The sequence below is a fragment of the Fundulus heteroclitus genome, unplaced genomic scaffold (assembly GCF_011125445.2).
Source record: "Fundulus heteroclitus isolate FHET01 unplaced genomic scaffold, MU-UCD_Fhet_4.1 scaffold_478, whole genome shotgun sequence".
Classification (NCBI taxonomy): domain Eukaryota; kingdom Metazoa; phylum Chordata; class Actinopteri; order Cyprinodontiformes; family Fundulidae; genus Fundulus; species Fundulus heteroclitus.
Window position 1 is genome coordinate 78,982 of NW_023396899.1, and position 16,691 is coordinate 95,672.

Here is a 16,691-nt window from a genome sequence, read left to right on the forward strand (position 1 = left end):
AGGAGTTTTGAGCATTTTTTCCAACAGTTTTTTCTCCAGAATTCACCAAAACCACCGAACTTCACAGGAGGAGCAAACTGACAATGTGGAGATTTCAGTTGGAGCAACAGAGGCGGTTCGTTTCTGGACGTGGGGGGGCGGGGGGGGGGTTGGGGGGGGTAAAATGGGGACGCGTTGGTAAGAACTTTAACTGCTCTCTGCTTCTGGAAGACAGCGGATCCACTGCCTCTCCTCCAGTTAGAAGCAGAGCGACTTAGAGTCCAACAGATTAACGGGGAAACTCCCAACAACCAGCAGAAATGACGATGCTGTGAAACTAAAGAAAACGTGGCCTTAGAGGAGACAACAGTCAGAAAACACGCAGTAAGCCGCGTAAAAACCTGCATCTTACATTCCTCAGATTTTATCGATGTGTTTTAAAACCTCATTTACACAAACTCCCTCCTCTGGGTTTGCATGAAGCCTGATTCTGTGGAGAGCGGTTGGACCAGCGGAGCACCAGAGAGATTATGACACGTTGTGTTTGGTGCTACTGTTGGCAGCAAACACTGGAGCAGAGCCTTAAAACGACTCAAAGGTAAAGTTTAACGAGCTCTGGACGGTCTCAAAGCGTAACGGAGGGTCTGGGCTGAGAAATGAACCCAGCGTAACCCTGAAGGCAGCGGAAGTCTCCGGTGTGTGGTTTCCACCCGGAGGAGGCTCTGCCTGCTTCTCAGCTGGCCGTGTGAAGCAGGCAGAGCCGCTCCATTCATCGGCTCCACAGCCTGAAGGCCTGCGGTAACCCGAGCGTCCGGCCCAGACCCGGCCTACCCTCGCAGCCGGCTCGTCTTTCTGCCGGGGGGGGGGGGGGGGGGGGGGGGTTATCCCAGGATACGCAGCTAAAAACACGGCAGACAATCCGATCTGGGCGAGCAGGAAAACGGTTCTCCTGCTCTGAACCCAACAAAGGAGCGTTTTAAAATCCGCTCAGCTGAACTCAGACGGGCGGACCTCTCTGTAAAACGGAAAAACGTGCTTACATGTGCTTTTTTTAAATATTAAAATCATTTACCATCAGAAGAATTATAGAGACTTTAAAGGCTGCTGGCTGCAAAGGAACAAAGAGCATTAAAACGACATAATGCATATTTTTAATACTAAAATACCATAAATGTTTGTTCGGGCACATGTTCTTGCATTTCTACAGATCACGGGTTCCCAAACTTTTCAGCCTGAGACCCCCAAAGTCATAGTGGCAGAGACCAGTGACCCCCATTTGGCAGGTGGGGTGGGGGGTGGGTGGGGGGGGGGGTGGGTGGGGATGAGAATAAAGTCATTAAATTACAAGAAGAAGGCAGCATTTCTATAGGAACTCTGACAAAAACAAAGTGCAGCCTTCCCCCTGCGTTAAAACTTGTTAAGGTATACTCAGGTATCGGGTTCACAAAAAGAGGAAATACTAAATCTCTTTAGAACATCAGCAACAGAAACCCCCGCCCCCCCTTTGGGAACCCCTGCTGTAGATTATTGGCCCTCTGCACAGTGCAGAAGTGGATCTAATCCCTGAAAACATGATAATCTGAAGTGGTTTTATTGACGTAATCTGTGCATTTAGTTGGTATTTACAATAGCAGTTTTTAAATAAATCTTTGCAGAACTATTTTTTAGATTAATATGAACTGAGCTGCAGTCTTAAAGTTCAGAAACGTGCTTCTGAAACTGGGTTTCCTTTTTGTTCTGGTGTCAGACGGTGACTAAAGTCTCAGTAGTTGATCCACGAGGAATTTATTCACAACTTCAGAGTATCAAGCTGGCTCCAGGAGGAAATCATCAAAGTCCAAATGAATTCAGAAGAAATACAAAAACAAAGAGTTTTGTCCGTTTATATGAGGCTAGACTTACTTATATCTAACTTAATTGCTAAAAAGCAACAACAAAAAAGTAGTTTTTTTCCCCTTGCCTTTACTTTCTTCTGTAATGTTTTCTTTCCTGTGTTCTCTTCATGTTTCGGCCCTTTGAATCTTCTTGTTACTGAAATGTGTCATAAATAAACTTGCCTTGTCTTTTTGTTCACTGTTTTTGACCGACATACTCCTCAGGGCTGTCGTCTCTTGCCCCTTCGCTTTGTCCTGCGCATTAATGGCTGCCGCAGCAAGCAGGCGGACGCACATTTCATTAAATTCATCCCGGGTCTTCTTAACCTCTTTGGTACGATGAAATTCTCATTTAACATTTGAAGACAGTCAGATATTTATGGGACCTTCATCTTCCACACATGCAACTATAAACGCCTCGACTGTTCAGACGCCTTTAGAGGATTTTTGCTGCGTACAAACAGGTGCATCTCAATAACTTAGAACATGATTAAAAGTAAATGCAACATTTCACACAGATTGATATAGTTCAAGTGTTTCTTTCTGTTAATGTGGGCTTTAATGACTGACAGCTAATGAAAAGCCAACATTCTTAGAAACAGCTTTTCTGTCCTGATAAATCATTATTATTGGTCTGACGTCATAATCAACCTTTCTGAATGTTGGGCTTCCATTAGCTTTATGCAAGAATCATCAACAGAACAGAAACAAACACTTTTAATATGTCAATCTGAATATATATAATCTATGAACTCCCAAATTTATTTTACTTTTAACTGATCCTCCAGTCGCCTGACATGCACCTGTTGTACCTTTTGCATAGTTTATGTTTGGCACCTAAATATGACTGTGCAGAAAGCAGATGGTTATACCTTTCCTTAAAAGCAAAATGAATATTTTTATGGCCCCAAAACTCCAACCTTTTAAAGCCTGAATGATCCAGATGAAAGCAAATTGGTTAAAGTAAAAGTAATTCTCCAGATGTATGCGCTTCGTAAACCAGAAAAACTAAACTTGAATTATTTTAAAGCTATCTAGAAGAGTTTCAATGTGCAAATCTAACGTTGCATGATTTTCCATTTGCTCTCAGGAAGCTTCCTTACATTCAACACTGGCAAACCTAGTCTTACCAAACGAAAGCTTCGTCTCTGTTAGCTTTTAATTCTTCGTCCAACGCCACAGAGCCTCAGAAATCTGAGGAGCTGCAGCGGTTTTTCACTTTGGGCACCACCAGGATCTCGTCCCCGTCCTGGATGCTGTAGGAGTGAAGGGCCCGGAAGCCGCACTTCAGCTCCTCGGGTCCGAGCACCGAACTCAGCTCTTTGTCGATGTGGAGGAGCCTGATGCCGCTGGAGGGCAGCTGCAGCAGCGCCTTAAGCTGCTTCTTCAGGTCGCCCACCGTCTGCTTCAGGCGCAGGGGGACCGGCTCCACCCGGTCCCCCCAGCGCACGTCCACCACCGTGCGGCGGGGCCTCAGGTCCACCTCAGCCAGCGGAGCTAAGTGACCATATTTGGACACGAGGATGTGGTACCTGCAGCAGAAAAGAACATGTTGGGGTTGTGTAAGAAAATGCTCAAAAAAAGAACACCGTTTCCTTATTTATGCAGGAAATATTTGTCCAACAGAAATATTTATCCATGCATTAATATTTATTTGGACCTCTGGGGGGGTTGCTGGTGAAAAGCTCAGTCTCACACAGTTAAAGTTTTGTGCGTCCACCAGCAGCACATTTCTGAACCAAACACTCTTTAGAGTCTTAATTAAAGGGTAACTCATCCCCTGTAAACTGTTAACATGGTTGTCTTATAGTACTGTCTAAATATCCTGGTCATTATTTTGACAAATTAGTGCTTATTTGCTGAAATCCTGCTTTTGTGTCTAAGATCATCAGTGTGGCGCCCTCCTAGGGTTAAACGGAGGTATTGCAGTGAATTACGGATTAACATCGGCGGTATGCGTAACTGAGCGTTCTCGTCACGCGTCATCAGCCTCAGCACGGTTCCAGACCAAATCCCCGGATGTTGTTCTCGCCCCGCCCTCTTTACCCAGCATGCATCAGAGCAGATTTATACGTTCTTCAGACTGACTGTTTTCCCAGAATGCACCGCTTCCGCAGATTGATTCAGGACAGCACAAACGGAGCTAGTTAAAAATTCTGCTGCTGTTGTTCTTCAAAAGTACGTTTCAGATCGTTTAAGGCGAGAATTTTTTAATTCTAATTAATTAAAATTTTATTCTAATTAATTAAATTGTTTTAATTTTAATTAATACATTTTTTTAGATATTAAAAATATTATTGTTTTAAAAATGTTATCAATAAAATATGATGTAGTGTATAAATAGTTTTGCATGTTAAAAAATGCTAAAGAACTTAAACTATTATTTATTTAACACAAAATATTATCTCTCACATTCAACTATGAATAAATTATTCATAGTTATTTAACTTTATGATCAATATAAGTAATAATTTATTATTATCTGAAGACGACTAATAACAGGAGATGAAATGCGTGTGGTGATGTCAGGAGTTCACGAGTACGCTTCTGTTCCACAGAGTTAAGTTCTGCGTTCTTGCCAAGAACGGACTTGACGACAATGCGTGTCCGTAAATATGCTTTTACATGGAGGTGAGTCGCACTTTAACAGCTTTCCCTGTAAAATGAGAGAAAGCTTCGCTAGATCCACGGATCTGATTAAGGTAATTAAATCCAGCGCGCCTGTCTGCGGACAGAAAGCTGAGGCAGTTTGTAAAAAGAGAAATTATATTTGCGTTCGTGATGGTCCTCAATATCAAAGCAGTTGCTCTTCAGTTTAACTTTTCCTTGGACTTCTTTGGGGAAAACTGTCTTATTTATCCATTAAAACGAGACACTGATCAATTTAAAGAGTAAAAAAATGGAAAAAATGCTTTAGTCCTATGTTACCCTATAGTGATAGGTGCCAATAAATTCCCATTTAAAGCTATTGTGTAATATGGGGATTTTTACCCCACTGAGTGAATGTTTTTAAGTTAAAATCTGGATTTTTCTACCTTTTAAAAAGTCAAACTGTGCTGCTGCTGCAATAAAAGATGCATTTATTTTCAGGCTTTTTCACACGTTTACCTGAGGTGCTAATAAAAGCACAAGATGCTGTGAATGGTATGAAAAACAAGACAAAACTAATTGGAGATGTAAAGTTAGCTAAGTAAACTCACACAATAAGGGTTTCTTAGTTATATGCAGACCTTTAACTTTCTGTTTCTAATGTTTTTCTATAAATGCTAATACTAAATGAAGAACTTAAGTCCTAATTATGTTTAATTTCCTCTCAGGTTGTTTTCTGGTAGCAGGTAAAGGTACTTTTTGCCGGAGCTGAAGGAGAAACTGAAGCGTCCGCCTCTCATTTGCCGTGAGAAAGCACTCAGCGGTCTCAGGGGAACTGAAGCTGGAGATAAAGACCCGGGAACGATTAAATAAAATCCAGGAGAAAAGGGCCGTGCTTTCAAAGAGACTGTAACAGCTGGTCCAATCAAGCCAATTTCACTTCCCCACTCAGAACTGGTCTGGGGGTTCTGGCCAAGAACACACGGGCCTCTGTGGGAACTCTCCTCTCAGGCACAAAGTGCCCTTCTAACAGAAGTCATTTAACTACATCAATACACTTCATTTAAGGTGGAGAAATGCTGCAGGTAATGACATGTCCTGAATCTGCAGTGGGAAGGAAACCAGGAGCAGAGAGAACTGGTTCTGGAGCTCTCGGGCCGGTCCAACCGGACTGAAACTCTAACTCGGTCCACTTCTTCCAACCTTTTCCTGCGCCAGCAACACATTAATTCAAACTATTTGCTCTCTGCGGGTTTCTTCTTTTCTTATCAGACAAAATGAAGTGAAGTAAGTCTCAGAAGGTGGATTTAATCAGACATTTGGCACCAGCTTTAGAAAATGAATGATTTTACCTGCCTTTTGTCACAATAGGCACAACAGGAAGTTCCTAAAGTAGGATAACCTTTCCTAAAACATCATGGTGTCATGGCCTGAAGGCAGAGATTTCAAATAAAAAGGCACATAATGTCTTAAGAAGCGGTGCTCTTTGCTGCAGCCTACGACCCGTTGGGCCTGCTTTCCCTGCTTTACCCGGACGCTGCTCTTTGAAAGGTGAGGACGTCTAAATAACTCAATTAATTCAGTGGTTCTCAAATGTTTTCTGTCACCTTTGAGGGAGGAAAAATGTTCAGCCTCCCCCCCAAACCCAACAAAATGGGTCAAAATGTAACTTTTATCACTTTCTGTTTAATGCATTGAAGCTGTCGTTCTGAAGATTACCCAGAATCCCTGGGGAAATTTGACACGTATATATTGGTTCATTTATAACATGTAACAATGGTTTCTAACAACTAGAAGGATTCAACATTGCCACACTTTTTTTAACTATGTAATATTAACAACAATATAAACAGCTTTTAGCCCGACTCGTACTCAGAGGTGGTGGAGTAGCCAAAGATTTTACTCAAGTAAGAGTAAAAATACGAAAACATATTTTTACTCAAGTAAAAGTAAAACGTAGTCAGCCAAGAAATTACTCAAGTAAGAGTAAAATAAGTATTCAGCAAGAAGGCTACTCAAGTACTGAGTAACTAATCATAACAGCTGATTATTTAATATTGTAAAATGATGTAATCAGACAGACAGAAATATAAGGTTATGTTCAGATTCTGGTATTTTAAAAGACAAAAAAATACCAGAATCTGTGGGTACTCTGTGGGAAATATATACAAAGAATATTATAATTGCAGAATAAATTCATGCAGAAGAAACTTTTCTAAATTATTTTTTTTTCAACATTAAACTTGAAAGCAATACTTCCAGCAGTTAATGTATATATATATAGTATGTTAGAACAGAGCAAAGTACTTCTAGTGACAATATCTACTGTTTACTGAACGTTCATCTGACCTCCATGTGGGTCAATGAGCTCAGCAGGTAGAAAATAACATTAAAATAACAAAGATTGTGAATAAACAAGAAGTCTCACTTTAACATAAACTCCAGGTTTTTGTCTCTCTGGTGCATTATTAGTTAAAACTAGTTTGTTCTTTATTCCTGAAGTTACTCACAGCAGGTAGAGGAGCCAGAAACTTTAGAGTAGAATACTTGAGTAATAATTTGACTCAAGTAAAAGTAAAAAGTACAGCGCAGTAAAACTACTCCTAAAAGTACATTTTGCCCAAAAAGTTACTCAAGTAAATGTAACTGAGTAAATGTAACTAGTTACTCTCCAGCTCTGCTCGTACCTGCAGTCAACTTTTAATTATCTATGAGCCTCATGTGGCAAAAATAATATCAAGCCATTAATATTAAAGACAAACTTACATTAAGTTTTGTACTTTTTTAGCAGTTTAATAACAGTATTCAGTCATAGTAAGGACCACAGGTACAGAGCAAACAGCAGGGGGTGCTGTTGTCACATTTACAATGATTTAGAAGGCCTGGAGTCTCTGGACAAAAAAAAAAAAAAAAAAGGCAGGGCTGTTGTTGCACCTCTCCAGCAATACCTCCACACGCCTCCAGGGGGCGCCTTCCACTGTCTGTTCAGAGTCTGTTCCCCTCAGGTCCAGCTTACCTGAGAGGGAAGGGGACACCTGAGCACTCGCTGCTAACTGAGCGCGCCCGACTCTCCGTGACACCCGCTCAGACCTTCAGACCGAGACGCAGAACCACCAGAACCAGAACCAGAATCAGAACCACCACCACCAGCAGCTGGACGTGTGACACGACGCATCAGCGGAGAAATGACGATGAAAGGAAGTGAAAACCTTCCAGAAAGCGTCAGAGGGACGTAGCGGCCCTGAGAACCTCCCAGAAGCAGCGCTGCGTCTGGCGTTAGCGGTCGACGTGTTGATAAAAGATCCAGCAGCTAGATGCTGTATCGGTTTCCCAATCAGAGAACTCCGCGCACAAAGAGTTCATTGAGCAGCCAGAGAGTGGCGGCATTGTCTCCCAAAGGTTAGTTTCCTTTAACCGGGGACAACACCCCCCCCCCCCCCCACTCTGCTCAGGTTAAGTGGAACGCAGGCGACAGAGAGCGGAGACGACCGTTGGGTAATCTGTGGCGTCTGTTCCAAATTTAAAATAAAAACAACACCTGAGACATTTACAACCTCATTCCTACTAAATTAAATTTATCTTAAGCCAGAAAAAAACTTTTAAAGCAGCCAACTGATCAGGTTTTATGCATCTTCTTTAGGATTTTCTCCACAGCGACTCCTCTGTCTCCATATAACTCCATCATCTCCATCTTCTTCTCCCACACCAACAACCTTCATGTCCTCTTTACCTCCATCCATACATCTCCTCTCTGGTCCTCCTCCTACTGATGTCCTCACCATCCGTCCTCTGGACATGTCCAACCATCTCTGGCTTCATCTCCAGAACATCTAACCTGAGCCGTCCCTCTGATTTTGTTCTCTCTCTTTTTTCTCTTTATAGAAGGTACACCTGGTCTGGTGTTCTGTTAGCTGTGACATCATCAGGGGAGGCAGATCATCCTCTATTACCATCTAACATAGAAAGTACTCCTGGATCAATGTGAGCTTCTGTGCTTTCTGTGTCTCTGCTCTGTCTTCTCTAACATAGAAAGTACCCCTGGGTCAATGTGAGCTTCTGTGCTTTCTGTGTCTCTGCTCTGTCTTCTCTAACATAGAAAGTACCCCTGGGTCAATGTGAGCTTCTGTGCTTTCTGTTTCTCTGCTCTGTCTTCTCTAACATAGAAAGTACTCCTGTGCCAATGTGAGCTTCTGTGCTTTCTGTGTCTCTGCTCTGTCTTCTCTAACATAGAAAGTACTCCTGGGTCAATGTGAGCTTCTGTGCTTTCTGTTTCTCTGCTCTGTCTTCTCTAACATAGAAAGTACTCCTGGGCCAATGTGAGCTTCTGTGCTTTCTGTGTCTCTGCTCTGTCTTCTCTAACATAGAAAGTACTCCTGGGTCAATGTGAGCTTCTGAGCTTTCTGTGTCTCTGCTCTGTCTTCTCTACCATAGAAAGTACTCCTGGGTCAATGTGAGCTTCTGAGCTTTCTGTGTCTCTGCTCTGTCTTCTCTAAGCCCCAGTGGGTGGAGGCAGATGAGCGTTCACACTGAGCCTGGTTCTGGTTCTGCTGGAGGTTCTCCTCCCTGTTAAAGGGGAGTTTTCCTCTCCACTGTCGCTTCATGCATGCTCAGTATGAGGGATTGCTGCAAAGCCATCAACAATGCAGACGACTGTCCACTGTGGCTCTACGCTCTTTCAGGAGGAGTGAATGCTGCTTGGAGAGACTTGATGCAACCTGCTGGGTTTCCTTAGAGAGGAAACTTTCTCACCAACCTGGAGGATCTGATGGAAGCTGACTTTAGAAAGAACCTTGAGATGATAAGATGTTAATTTATGCTATATGAATAAAATTGAATTGAATTGATGGACTCATTCCTGATCCTCTCCATCCTCGTCCCTCCCAGAGAGAACCTCCACATCTTCCTCTCTGCTGCCTGTCTGACCTCATCTGTCAGCCTGACCACCGAGTTTTATACGTACCTCAGAAAATTATTATAACTATATTAAGAAAACTATATTTGCATTTTAGAAAAAAAATGTTTCAGAAAGAAACCAAAAGGTACGAATCTAATTTTTGCGACAGGAGCTTTTCATGTCGACAAGGAAAATAAAAAAAGGAAAATAAAGTTTTAACAGGAGGGAGTCCTTGTGTTGTAGGAATTCTATACAGAATGTGCAGAAAATGCAAACCTGTTAAAAGTTGATTTATTAAGTTATTAAGAGCCACACGTGACTCCAGAGGTTTCAGAGCCCTGAACCAGACGGACAGACGTAGGAAAACTGTAAATCTGTTCAATCCTTTTACCAGCAGGTCTGTTCTGATGGATTATATTTATAATCCATTAAAATTGGTTTCTATAATTATAATCTGTTGGACTATAATTATAAACCAACAGCTCCAGGCTTATAATATAAGTCTGGATTATAATTAATGTTCTCTGAAAAATGGTTAGACTATCAGAAACTGTGCCAGGGTGTGTAAACTTATCATAAGGGACCAATGAGGTCCTGGGGGATTTAATGAAAATCTCAGGTTTTCCACTCTTTTGTTATTCAGACCGTGTGAAAAAAAACAACGTGTTGCTAAGAGAAAGTGTGACGAGGACAACAGGTCCTGCATATTTCCAGCTAGCTTTGGTATCGTTGCATGTTGCATGGTTTGAAAGGCGTACCTCTGAGGACGCTCCAGCTCAGGAAAGTCCTGGTAGTATCTGATGAAGAACCTCTCTGCGTCTTCTCTCTCCCCGACGGACACCATGCTCCCGTTTAAAACCATCACAGACGGCAGCCTGGGGGGGGGGGGTGGGGGGGGGGGCGTTTCCAAACGGTTAAATAAACAAATAAACAAAAACAGCAGCAGTGCACTGCAAAAAGGGAACTGAAAGTAAAATTTTCTTGAAATTAGTTTATTTTGCCTCGATTTGAGCAGGTAAATAAGATTATTTGCCAATGCAATAAGGTTTTTGCACTTAAAACAATAAAAATTAATCTCCATCATCTTATTTGAAGTGCAGGATAGCTAATACGGCTGAACGATTTTGTAAAATAATCTAATTGCGATTTTTTTTCTTAATATTGTGATTTAATGCGATTTTTTTCCCAGTTTAATTTATCATGTCTTTTTAAACATATACAAACAACAAATCATTTTGTTTCCTCGCTGTGCAGATTAGTTGCTAAAAGACCCACAGCATCTAAACTCAGAGCAGAAATTATTGCGTTCTGCCTACAATATATTTCAATCAAAATTGCAATTTTGACTTTTCTCTGCGTTAACCACAAGTAACAAAAATGGCCTCTAAATAAAGATGTTTGTAAACAAGGACTATTTTAAATATGAACTTTTAATGTTTCTATTGATCAGAATATTATTCAAGAGAACAGCTTTTAATTTAATTGGACATCAATCCTCGTTGAACATAAAGTGCAAAGTCCAACCAACAAGTCTATGTATTAAACTGATTGACCTGTACTTAATGCTGTGTATGATTATATAAACTCTAAAACAAGTAATTAAATTAGATTATCTCACTGCTGCAACTGTCTTCCCTTCCATGTGGAGGCAAACCCACTTCAAACATTTTACCAACACCTAATGGACGTGTCTAATTCACTAATTGTTACATAGCCAAAAATTGCAGACTCTGCGATTTGGAAATTGCGTTTTTTTTAAATCACGATTATATTGAAAATGTGATTAATTGTTCAGCCCTAATAGCTAATTATCTTATTTCAGGGTTAAAAATACTCATTCTATTGGCAAATAGTCTTATTTAGCGTCTCAAATCAAGGAACAATACATTAATTTCATGAACATTTTACTTTTAGTTGCCTTTCAGCAGTGAGGTTTGACTTACTGTGCCAGCAGCAGGCTGCGTCTCTCCTGGGTGCTGTACGACTGTAACAAGGGGATTCCCTGAGCTTTGATGTCCTCCAGCTTAGGAAAGAAGTTCAGCCTCTCGATGTCCTCCCACTTACCGAGACCTGGATTTAAACAGGAAAACGGTTTATTTCCCCCCCCCCATTCCATCTGTGGAGCCTGAAAACGCAGCAGCAGGCGGCGCCCACACAGACCTGAGTTGTTGAGGTTGATGCTGCGCAGGTTGGGGAAGAGGCTCTCCAGCGTCTCCTTGGTGTCGCCCACAGAGTCGACGCTGTTGTTGGCCAGGACCAGCGTGCTCAGGCCGGGGTACAGCAGCCCGAACTTCCTGACTTCGGCCCAGTCCTGCAGCTGGTTGCCCGTGATCTGCAGCAGGCTGAGCGACGGGCAGCAGGCCTGGGACTCTGACACCGAGTCGTAGCCGTTCAGGCAGAGGAAGAGCTCCTTGAGCCTGGACAGCATGCGGGGCAGCGGAGAGCAGAGTGTGAGAAAACCTGGGCGTGGTGCGGCAGCGCCACTGGGAGCGTACCTGACTTACTCTGGGGTGTGCTGCGTCAGCGTGTGCACGGTGTCCCAGCTGACCCGCGTGTTGATGAGGACCAGCCGGCGCACCCTGGAGAAGAGGTCGGCCTCGCGGGGCTGCAGCTGCACGCCGCTCAGGGGGTTCATGCTCAGGTTGAGGAAGTCCAGGCGAGGGATGCTGGAGACGATGGTGCTGATCTGCAGAACCCAAAACCAAGGCAGGTTTCTACGATGCATCAAACTCTGACCTGTTATTCATCATTAAATACACATCAGTTGCTTTTACCTCTTTGATTTGGGCTCTACTGGGGATTTCTTTTTGCCAAAACACAAAACAACATTTACTGTAATCTAAAAATGTATAAATATATATATTTATCTGCATTTTGCCGTGGCAATCAGCCACCTATTCATGATTTTAAACGCCCTAAATGCAGGACATTTTGGTATATTTCTGGGGTTATTTTGCCAGTTTTTTAAGTACTTACAGAACTCTGTAAGCTTTGATAATTTACTGACAAGTTTAAAGGATAAACACTAACACTGCAAAAAGGGAACTAAAAGTAAGTAAAATCTTCTTAAATTTTTTTTAACTTTTTCCTTGATTTGAGCAGCTAAATAAGACTATTTGCCAATGGAATGAAAATTTCTAACCCTAAAATAAGTTAATTAGCTAAACTGCACTTGAAATAAGACGATGGAGATTAATTGTTTTTATTTTAAGTACAAAAATCTTATTCCATTGGCAAATAGTCTGATTTACCAGCTCAAATCAAAGAAAAATACACTAATTTCAAGAGGATTTTACCTACTTTTAGTTCCCTTTTTGCAGTGAAGAAAGTTATGAGACGGTTGTTTTAAAATCAAGGAACATCGCTGTTAGGTTCTGGGAAACCAGGAAAGTTCCCTGCTAGTTTTGGGATGGTTCCCAATATGTTCTAAAAACTTTCCTGGGATGTTTGCTACAAGTTGTGGGAGAGTTCTCTGGAAGTTCAGGGAACATAATGAACAAGTTAGGAGAAAGTTTCCCTCAGGTCCCTAGAAAATTCCCTAAATGTTACGTTTGGAAATGTTCAGGAAAGTTCAGGGAAAGTTCTAGAGGAATGTAAGTGCTTTGTTCTTGGAAAGTTCCCAGTAAGTTACAAGACAGTTGTTGTTTGTAAAATCACGGAACGCCGTCGTTAAGTTCAGGGAGAGTTTACAAAAAAGAATTAGGAAATTCCCTGCAGTGTCTCAGGAAATAATTGTTCAGTTCCTGAAAGGTTCAAGAAAAATTTCCAACAAGTTGGAGAAACATAAACAGGAAAGTTCCCGGTAAGTGACAGGAAAGTTGTGTGTGAGATGAAGGGATGTTGTGTTAAGTTCAGAGAAAGTTCACTAAGAAAAAAAAACCCTGGAGAAATCCATGAAGATTCTCTGGTAGGGTTAAGATGGTTCCCAGGAAGTTAGAGGAACATAAACGGTAATGTTCTGGGAAAGTCTCCGGTGAGTTCCAGGAAATTAAGACGTACGTTTCAAGGATGTTCCAAGCAAGTTCTGGCAAAAGCCCAGGAAGTTACAGAACCGTGACGGGTTGAGTTCTGGGAGTCTAACTAAGCTGGGAACCCATCACATGACTTAGCCACTGTAAACTATTTTTATTTGCCTCTCTTTCATTTTATATCTTGCATTACCGCCACCTACTGGTGTGTTTGATCACCACCTGAAATGTTTCACGGGTTTAATCCGCTCAGTTGGTCTGAGAAGTCCTGCAGTCTGTGACCCGTCGGCAGGTCCGGTTCTTAAGTCTTTCAGTCGTGAATCGTAAATCTGCTGAAACCGGTCCGTTAGTGTGAACACCAAGTGACCCACCTCTCCCCAGTCGTTGAGCTGATTGTAGGCCAGGTCCAGCTCCAGCACATGAGCACAGAAAGCTTCGATGTCGGATCTGTCGCCAGCTTTGCTGATGCCGCAGTCATTCAGAACCAGGATGTTGGGCAAGAACAGGCGGTCTGCAGGCGAGGGAAACTCAAGTCGGTTCACTCGGGACTTTCAGGCGGGGGGGATAAAGTGTTGTTGCCTGGGCTGTTACCTTTAACGGGGGATCCTGGAGGGCTGGGCAGAACCACCACACCCTGGCCATAGGGGAAGTTCTCTGGGTTGTATTTCTCACTGAGAACCCGGACGAAGGTGCGCTCCTCGTCTTCATCGGAGGAATCCATGGCTCCACAGCGTCACAGCTGTCCAGAGAGGAGAACAGGAAATGTTAGAACAGCCAACAGAAACCTCTCTGGTTCTGATCCGCAGATTAAATTAAAGAGGCAAACGTCACCAAACCGTGGCTTTTTTTTAAATCTTTTTCCAAGTGGGTCGTCACACACTGCAAAAACAGAACTAAAAATAAGTAAAATGTTCTTAAAATTTGTGTTTTTGTCCTAGATTTGAATAGGTAAATAAGATTATCTGCCAATGGAATGAGTATTTTGACCCCTAAAATAAGATAATTAGATATACTGCTACTGCACTTGAATAAGATGATGGAGGTTAATTGTTCCTATTTTAAGTGCAGAAATCTTCTTCTACTGGCAGATCATCTTATTTACCTGCTCAAATCAAGGAAAAATACACAAATTTTAAGAACATTTTACTTATTTTTAGTTCCGTTTTTGCAGTGCAATAAAACACACATAAAATACAGTAAAAAAAAACAAAACAATATGCTGACTTTTAATAATGAAAAATTATGCAGATAAATCCCAAAATACTAAAGATGTCAAAAAGTCAAACAACGGCAGCAGAACCAGCAGAACGGGTTTGGGTTCCAGTAATTCAGAAGCTTTGTTTACATATGTAACAGTCATAATAGTGTGGCGTCTCTTTAAGACAGCTTAAGTTACTGATTGGTGATGTCACAAGCATGCGCCGCCACCATCTGTAGTGGGCGTCACTACCCGATCCGTACCTTTAGCTTCTTTGGGCAAACACAATTACTTCCAGTTTGACTTTAAATGCGATTCATTAGTTTAAACAGGACTGGAAGAAAAGTATTTCCGTACTTTTCTACAACATGCTATAATTCCCCTGATAACAATTTTTGTTATTTTGAACGAAAAATCTATTGTAGTAGAAAATTGTTTATTAAACCTATTGAGCTGTTATGTATTTTTGCTGTCACAGCGCCCTCTGGTGGACCAATCACAGAGGAGAGAAGACCCTGTTGTCATGGCGGCCACATTGTTTATTTCTTATAAAAACACAACTGCAGGTGACCAAAGACTCCAAACGGATCCATTTAGTGACCAACGCTGAGTGTGCAGTTAAGTACAGAGAAAGTAAAATATTTAAACAAATTAAAACTTTAGCTGCTGCGTATCTCAGAGCAAAGCCTCCATTGAAACGTGATTTAACCATTTTCTCCCTGTATCGCCTTTAAATCACGCAATATTCAAATGATTACAACAAAATACAAAAAGAAACATTTGATAAAAGAAGAAAAAAGTTAGAAAAACTGAGAATTGCCTTCCCAGAGGTTATTCTGTTTGCACAATGCTAACTTAGCTGACGGTACGGATGGTGCTAGCGGTTCAGATCGGGCAGTTACAGTGAGACGGACGTTATATTTTAAACTCCGTAACTCAGCAGTGACGTTACGGGTTGTACGGATCAACCAGGCCCTGTAAGGCTGATGAAGGGCGTGTTTAATTAAAGGACAAGCTGTTGAACTCTGTTTTGACTGTCCAGGCGGCTCTTTGTCATAGTTTAGGAGACGAATTATCAGTAAAAGCTGCAGATTTTTTGGAAGATCAGACCCTTAAATAAAGCGGAAGGTCTACAGTAACTGCTGTTACTATTGTGTAAAACCGAGGCTCTCTCTCTAAGACATGTTGTAAGAGCAGCTTTAACACTGGTTTAAAGTTCAGAAATAAATCAGTATTGCTCCCCAGAGCTGGTAGACAGATATATTACTGTTGCCGATAATTTAAATGCCCATTAGCTGCACTCAGGGACGCTCAGACAGCAGTTCCATCTCAATTTTGGTATGAATTTGACTCCATAACAACAGCTCAGTTTGGCTGACAGCAACTTCAAACAAAAACACTAATGTCTCTGGTTTTTAAAAAGACAATGAGAGAAAAGAGGCAATTCATATATATGTTTTAAAAGGATGGATTTGGTTCCTTTAACCATTTAATTGCATTTTAGAGGCTGAAAAAAAACGGAGACAATTTTTTTTTTTTTGATTTGTGAATAATGTATGCTTGGCACATAAAAAGAAAAACAATGAAGATTTAAACCATTTATGTGCCATTCTGAAAGTTTATCTTTATACATAAGAGCAAAGGATGGTTTCAATAATAATTCTTAATATTTAAAAAATCCCAAAGCTGTTTATTGTGAATATTATCAGCTATATTTTGATTTGCTCCAATCCACCTAAAGTATCCTGAATAGTTTCTACGGTCCAGCTGTCTTTGCATAGAGCTGCGTTAAGCAACATAGAGCTTTATCGACTGTTTCCCTGCAGGTTCGCCTGCTCAAAGGCGCTTGGGTCAGGGTTAGAATGCACCCAACGGTTTTTCCTTTAAACTTATTATAAGCTGCCACAAAAGCTGTGCACGGCACCTGCACACGTGATAAAAGGGGAATTATTTGAGCTGCTCAGCTAAAACAACCACAGACCATGACAGCTGTAGGAAAACAAAGAAATGGGAAGAAGACTGAGCAAATCAGGTAAAACATGACAGCTATCACTTTAACACCTAACAGCGTCACTGCAGGTGTTTTGTTTCTTGGTGCATCCATTAAAGTAGAGATTACCTTATTGTTGGGGGGGGGGGGGGGGGTGTTGTTAAGATGGGAATGTGGGACTGAAACCCTGGAGAACCCC

At 41.6% G+C, this 16,691-nt stretch overlaps 1 protein-coding gene across 2 annotated transcripts; it reads right to left on the reverse strand.

Moving 5' to 3' along the window:
- Nucleotides 1–1,275: 1,275 nt before the first annotated feature.
- Nucleotides 1,276–16,640, reverse strand: LOC118560751 (tubulin-specific chaperone cofactor E-like protein). 2 transcript variants are annotated; one of them, XM_036132151.1, is made up of 8 exons: nucleotides 16,622–16,640; nucleotides 13,896–14,043; nucleotides 13,676–13,815; nucleotides 11,841–12,022; nucleotides 11,497–11,753; nucleotides 11,280–11,406; nucleotides 10,095–10,211; nucleotides 3,040–3,385 (listed from the first exon to the last, which is right to left on the reverse strand). In XM_036132151.1, exons 2-8 carry the CDS (start codon nucleotides 14,023–14,025, stop codon nucleotides 3,040–3,042), a joined length of 1,299 nt encoding a protein of 432 aa, XP_035988044.1. In that variant the 5' UTR covers nucleotides 14,026–14,043; nucleotides 16,622–16,640. The 2 variants fall into 2 exon arrangements, with proteins under 2 accessions (XP_035988045.1, XP_035988044.1); XM_036132152.1 differs by lacking the exon at nucleotides 16,622–16,640 and having other exon boundaries at nucleotides 1,276–3,385; nucleotides 13,896–14,025.
- Nucleotides 16,641–16,691: the final 51 nt, after the last annotated feature.